General features: G+C 41.7%; 1 protein-coding gene across 4 annotated transcripts in view; it reads left to right on the top strand.

Annotated features, from left to right (window-relative positions):
- LOC107711745 (arginine/serine-rich protein PNISR) overlaps window positions 1–6,602 on the top strand; it is a 15,162-nt gene extending 8,560 nt beyond the window's left edge. For 2 of the 4 annotated variants that reach the window (XM_016516788.1, XM_016516789.1), the window contains exons 4-12: window positions 930–1,162; window positions 1,269–1,437; window positions 1,530–1,720; window positions 2,466–2,615; window positions 2,703–2,802; window positions 3,411–3,464; window positions 3,763–3,954; window positions 4,770–5,808; window positions 6,156–6,602. In XM_016516788.1, coding sequence (XP_016372274.1) covers window positions 930–1,162; window positions 1,269–1,437; window positions 1,530–1,720; window positions 2,466–2,615; window positions 2,703–2,802; window positions 3,411–3,464; window positions 3,763–3,954; window positions 4,770–5,808; window positions 6,156–6,186 — 2,159 coding nt within the window. In that variant the 3' untranslated portion in view covers window positions 6,187–6,602. Of the gene's footprint in view, window positions 1–929; window positions 1,163–1,268; window positions 1,438–1,529; window positions 1,721–2,465; window positions 2,616–2,702; window positions 2,803–3,410; window positions 3,465–3,762; window positions 3,955–4,769; window positions 5,809–6,058; window positions 6,082–6,155 lie in introns of all 4 variants that reach the window. The other 2 variants (XM_016516792.1, XM_016516791.1) reach the window with 2 other exon arrangements.
- Window positions 6,603–6,609: the final 7 nt, after the last annotated feature.

Genomic DNA, 6,609 nt, shown 5'->3' with positions numbered 1-6,609 from the left:
GGAATTCCCCTCATTTTCAAAAATGAAATTCAGGCCCTGAATAAATGTCTAAAAATCCTGATTGGAGTATCACAATAAATAGTTATAAATGATAAAAAGAAGGCTTTAAAAAGATCGGTATCAGTGATCGGTATCGGCAGATACTGCTTTCTGTGATCGGCGATCGGTGATCGGCCTCAAAAATCCTGATCGGAGCACCCCTAATTGCTACTTCTGTTAAATTGTGACTTAAAATATTAAATAATCAACCAGACGGTCAACAGAAAGCACAAGTAGGCCCTTTCAAAAGGCTGCAGCAGAATTAAAGGATTAGTTCACTTCCAGAATAAAAATGTCCTGATAATTTACTCATCCCCATGTCATCCAAGATGTTCATGTGTTTCTTTCTTCAGTCGCAAAGAAATTAAGGTTTTTGAGGAAAACATTCCAGGATTTTTCTCCATGTAGTGGACTTCAATGGGGACCAGTGCGTTGAAGAATAAGGGTCTTATCTAGCGAAACTTTCTTAAAAAAAAATATATATATTATGTACTTTTTAACCACAAATGCTCGTCTTGCACTAGCTCGACTTCAAGCATTACTTAGTCATGTTGGAAAGGTTACGCGTGACGTAGGCAGAAGTACTGACCCAGTGTTTACTAAGCGAACGTGCAAAGAAAGTCACATGTCCTTTACAAAAAAAAAGTAAAACAACGATGTCGCACAATTTTGAAGTTGGGGAACAAAATTAGTTCTTTGCCCTCCTCTACCTACTAAACTTTAATTTTGTCATTTAATTCTATCATTTTGGTGCATCACTGTTCAACAGGCCGTTTGGATGCATCAGCAATAAATAAATAGTGCATTGCATGACATTTTTGACATTTGATGCATGACAAAGTGGGTAGGGCCTATGCATCTGACAACTTGTTGTATTTGATTGTTTACAGAGTGGGGGATGCATGGCCAGCCTCCTCCTCCCCCTCCAGAACAAGTGTGGAATCCTCCTGGGCAAGGACCGATGGATGTCATCAACCCATCAGAAGACAGTAACAGTCAAGATAGTTTGGAATTTCCTGGAGACCCACACCATAGGGGCTTTCCTCAAAACAGTCATGGGTTTGGGGGTCAGCCTGAGCCTTACCCTAGTGGCCCAGTTTGCGTCAATCAGTTTGATTATCAGGTATGCTTGCCTAGGTCTGGATTATCAAAGGTTATTTCTAAAATGGTCTAAGATGTTATCTCCAAACCTTTCGGTTTAGATCACATTTATTTCCGTTTCCTCTTAGCATGGAGCAGCGCCAACAGGGGCAGTGTATGGACCACCCTCCACCGGCTTTCATGCACCTTATTGGCCTGAAGGACCGCAGAACAGAAGAGACCGGCTCCCTGGCTTCAGACCAGAACGGCCCAGATCCCCCAATCAGATGGGAATTAAACCAGAGACGCCTACTCTTGGTGCATATAATTATTGCTTAACGTAGATGCATAAGAAAAACTGCTGTTATAAAAAGATGCACATTGTGACATTGTCTTGATTCCTGGTCTAGATGCTGTTAAACGGAGGACTTTGCCTGCATGGATTCGAGAAGGCCTTGAAAAGATGGACCGTGAGAAACAGAAAAAGTTGGAGAAGGAGAGAATGGAGAAAGAGCGTGCTGAAATGGCAAATAATGAAAGGACTAGCGATATGGTAGAGGAGGAAGGTGATGGGCCTCGGTTGCCACGCAAGAGCAAATTTGTAAGCATCTTTTTCAGAATCTGTTTACAGCGAAGGAATCTGCTGAGGTTACTGTTTTCCCAGGGTTCACTGACATGCACTGACATGATCATTATCTCAATTCAAATACCCCAATAAATGTCTTGACGAGCGCAATCTGTTCTTCTGTACGCTACTGTTCAAAAGTTTGAGTTAGTATGATTTTTTTTTTTGAAGAAATACTTTTATTCAGCAAGGGCTGCATTAAATTCATCAAAAGTGACAGTAGAGACTTTTACACTTACAAAAAAATTTTATTTCACATATATGCTGTTCTGTTGAACTTCTTTAACAAAAAGTATCACAGTTTCCACAGAAATATTAAGTGGCACAACTTTTTTTTTTTTTAAACATTGATAAGAAATGTTTGAGAACCAAATTTCAAAAATTGTATATTTCGCAGTATTGCTGTTTTTGCTGTATTTTTCATCATTTAAATGCAGCCTTGGTGAACAAAACAAAAAAATCCCCAAACTTTTGAACGGTAGAGTATATCTGCTGAAAGTTATTTTTTGATAACTGATAGAAGTAATCTAGCACATAGGTGATCTTAAAACTAACCGACATGGACTGAGCCACAAAATTCCAATTTATTTCATGGAGTCTTTTAAGTTTAGTTACTTTGCTTGTTAGCTGTTGCACACTAACACTAATAATTCCTCTCGGCGTTTATGTCAACCACAAGTGTATGGTCTCTGGTCCAATCACCTACTCCTCTTTAATTTAGGACAGTGATGATGAGGATGGTGAAGAAGATGGTGCTGGGGAGGATAGTGTTTCGGGGAGAAGGCTGGAGTTTGGTGGTAGAAGTTCTCCTCCTGTTCAAGAAGACCAAAGTGAACCAGAAATGACAGAAGAGGAGAAAGAGTTTCAGCTGGTGTGTACACATGCACTTCTGTCCCAGCATTCACCTGTCCACACTTGTGTCTTGTGATTCTCAACATTTCCTATTTGCTTCCCACAGATGCTGATGACTAAAACTCTTCTTACCGAAGTCCTCCTTGAAGTCACGAATGAGGAAATCTTCCAAGTGGCCAAAGAGACTCATCGCAAAGCCACTAAAGGTCTGTTTCTGTTCCCTTCTGTCTGTGCAACTGTGCCTTCAAGTTTAATTCTGAGGAAGAGCCACATTTCCACAGAAATTAGACTTGGTTATGTTTTGACTGATATATATATATGAAGCCTTTTTGTCTGACTGATGCATCATGGTAATATTTTATGATACGCAAAACTGCAAAATATTCATCGGCCATTATCTGCTAATGCAACAAGATGAAAACCGCAGAGGGAGGGTGAAAATTATCACATAGATGCAGTTAAATGGAATCTTTCACGGGGTTCCCAGTCAATTCTGTTCCTAGATTTATTTCCTGTAAAACCAAAAGTACTTCCTCATTTCTATGTTTGCCAGACAGCTTCTCATTTCGAAAGTGACACTGCATTAGTACAGACTGGTTCTTTCCTCCACTGTTTGCCTGTGTCTGACGGACTTTGTGTGATAACCTTTTTCTTCTCTCCATCTTTTTTTATTTTTATTTAATTTTATTTTGCCAAAGGCAGCACTTGTGAATAGTGCATATGTGTACCCTCATCTCTAGAGACTCTTGCCTATGCGAAAGTGGTGGCTGTATGTGTTTTAACATGTTGTTCCTGTTGTTGATGTGAATCAAAGCTCCTGCAAAACAGCTGGCACAGTCAAATGCACTGGCTTCTCTGACCGGCCTCGGTAAGTGTCTTTACATTTTGGCCCGACGGGGGGGTTGGCAATAAAAGGGGGGGATGGGACGTTTTCAGCTCTCTAATGAACTTTTATTACAACCTCGAGAGCTCAAGCAGCAGATCTTCTCAATGGTTAGCTAGCTTCCAGCAACACAGATTATTAAAAAAAAAGCATGCTTCGTTTATTAAGGTGGGCTTTAGTAAAGTATTATGTAGTCGAGTGGGTGAGAACGAGGGACTGTTAGCGTGCGACTGAGTGCCATGCTCCAGCTGTCCATTATAAGAAGGGGGCTTTGTTGCCGCAGGAGGGCTGGGTGATTACGGCTCAGACGAGAGTGAGGATGAGGAGCGAAGTGCGAAGGGGTCGGACTCATCGGACACAGACGATGAGGAGCTGCTGCACCGCATACACCAGAAACAGGACGCCTTCCGTCGCAAAGAGAGGGAGCAGCAGCAGCTGCAGGAGAGGCTGGCGCTGGAGGTACAGACTGTAAAAGGTGGGTGCATCTAGAGGAAAAAATGTGACTATTTTAATACATTTAATATTTAATACATTCAGTACTTTTTTTTTTTTTGTCAGTTTATCAGCAGAACAGCTGAAACTATTCTTAACAAAAAATACATAAATTAATTTATAAATAAATTTTAATAATCTATTTATATAACTAATTATTAATTTAGTTATTCAGTTTATTAAATATTTGCTTTTTATTTTTATATATTATTTACATTTATATGTTATAGTTTGCATGCTAGGTTTCTATTTATAGAGTAAATTTTTCTATGCTCTGAGAGATTTGCCAAAAATGTGATCCATTGACCATTAAAGGCACTATGTAAGATTTTTTTAATTAAAATATCCCAAAAACCACTAGAACAGTGTTATATATTTTGCTGACTTGTGTACTTCCATTATCCCAAATGTTTTGAAGAATGTTTAAATCCAGAGAAATAAGCAATTTTAACTAGTGACACAGACCGTGTCCATAGTGTCATTGTGTCGCCTGCCAATGACATCATAACCCCTCGATTTCCGGAAACACCAAAGACTCCGTGTGTCACGCTCGTTCAGCGGCCTCGTTTCGCTTCGACAACTCCCATGATTCCACACTCAGTCATGGCGTCATCAAACTACGCCTTTGCCTCTTTGTTTATTTTGAATATGTGCCCTCTAGCGGCGAAAATTACATTGTGCCTTTAAGTTTAAATTATTATTTTTTTATTTATATTCTTTTTAAGTTCTATATTGTTTGTTTTTGGTATTAGTTGCAAAAGGAATACAAGTCGTCTTGTAAAATTTGTGTGTTTTCAGAAGATTTGGCATCGGACAGAGTGAGCAGAGAGAGGGCAGGTTATGAGGAGGAGCAGACAGAGTCTAAACACAAACAGGAAGTTAGGGAAAGGGAGGCGGAGCCTACATTAGAGCGACGCAGGTCACGTAGTGAGCCTGAGGTCAGTGAGGTCAAGCGGGCCAGCAAAGAGCACACAGGGCGTAATGGAGGAAGTGCCAGCCCCTCGCCACCAAGTGAACGACGTAGCCGCACCTCCAGCTCCAGCTCTTCCAGCAGCCAGTCCTCTTCATCCTCCTCATCCTCCGCCTCCTCTCGCAGCTCCTCCCGCTCCTCATCTCCCAGAAGGAAAAGGCGACGCAGCAGCTCCGCCTCTCGTGGGACTCGCAGGCGCAGCCGAAGTCGCAGCTCTCGCAGACGTCAGTCGGAGCGCGACAAGGGCAGAGACAGGAGGCGGAGCAGCCGCGCACGCAGCACCGACCGGTCCTCTCGTCACAGCCACTCGCGGCAGCGCAGGTCCAGCAGGGGCCGCAGGAGCAGGTCCAAGGCCAGTCGCAGCCGCAGTAGAGAGAGGCGGCGCAGCAGGGACCGCAGCCGAAGTCGCAGTACAAGCCGCAGCAGGAGGAAACAGAAGGCCTCCAGCAAGGACAGAGACAGGAGGAAAGAGAGGAGCCGGAGCCACGAAAAGGATAAGAAGAAGAAAGAGAAAGATTTAGATAAAAAGAAAGTCAAACAGAAGGGCAAGGAGAAAGAGGGCGAGGGCAGTTCAGTAAGGGATGAGGAAGACGATGCTAAATCAAGGCGGAAAAAGGAGAGCGAGAGGACAGACTCTCGCAGTGAGAGGTTTTTCCGGCAAGACAGTAAATCTAGCAAAAAAGGCTCCGCCAAAGCTAGCAAGAAGTACTCTGATTCAGAGTCCAGCAGGAGCAGGTCCCCTTCCCCTGAGGTTAGCAAAGAAAAAAAGTCTAAGAAATCAAAACGTAGTCGATCAAGGTCAACGGAAAGGTCTCACAAGTCTGGTAAGAAGGCAAGCCGCAAACACAAGTCTAAGTCGCGATCAAGGTAGTGTCCATTTTCTTTCTACTTTTTTATTGTTGAAGTGTTTTAATTGTTTGTGTGTGAATGATCAATAGTATTTAGAATATCACAACTGTTGCAATCCAAATTATCCTGAAGTAGATTTTAAATTAACGTGTTAAATTTAAATTCGCAGTCACATAATGTTGAATGTGTAAAAGCTGAATTGTGCACAAATGGTTGGACTTCCTAAGTGCTACTGAGATTGATATAATTTCCTCCTTTTCTCATTCAGTGTTGATCCAACAGCAGTTTAAGGTGTGTGTATGAAGGTCTGGATGTGATCTCTACTTGTGATTGCACTAATAGTCTGTCTAACGTTTCTCTTGCAGGTCAGCATCTCCCAGCCGCCGCAAGCGTTGAAGGGCGTTCTACCTCTGATCTGTGCACCACTTTTAAAATTCCACGAGTTAACAGGCTTGTCTCATTATCGAGGCAACGTTGTAGGTGAACTCCACTCCAAACCCCCTCACTCCATCATTTTGTAAATATATGGTATTTTTAAGTGTTGTCTTCAAAACAGGAGATTTTGAATGATAGTTTCTTTTTTTGCCTTGTTATGCAAGACTAAGCCTTCAAGTAGTCAGTAGAAGCTTGAAACTGTAACATTTTAAAACTTAACACCAGAGGAAATAAATTCTCATTTCATGTAAATTGTCAAATAAAACAAGAATGATTCTTTCTGTCTGACATGGCCTGCCTCTTTTGTTTTAAAATCTTGCTGCTTGAAATGTCCGAGTGAAGATAAGATGTATATGGAAAAAAGTACAATAAATTATGGGCATG

This window comes from Sinocyclocheilus rhinocerous, unplaced genomic scaffold (assembly GCF_001515625.1).
Source record: "Sinocyclocheilus rhinocerous isolate Xijiao unplaced genomic scaffold, SAMN03320098_v1.1 scaffold1199, whole genome shotgun sequence".
Classification (NCBI taxonomy): Eukaryota; Metazoa; Chordata; class Actinopteri; order Cypriniformes; family Cyprinidae; genus Sinocyclocheilus; species Sinocyclocheilus rhinocerous.
Note: the sequence above shows the minus strand (reverse complement) of the source record. Positions and strands in the feature narration are given on the sequence as shown.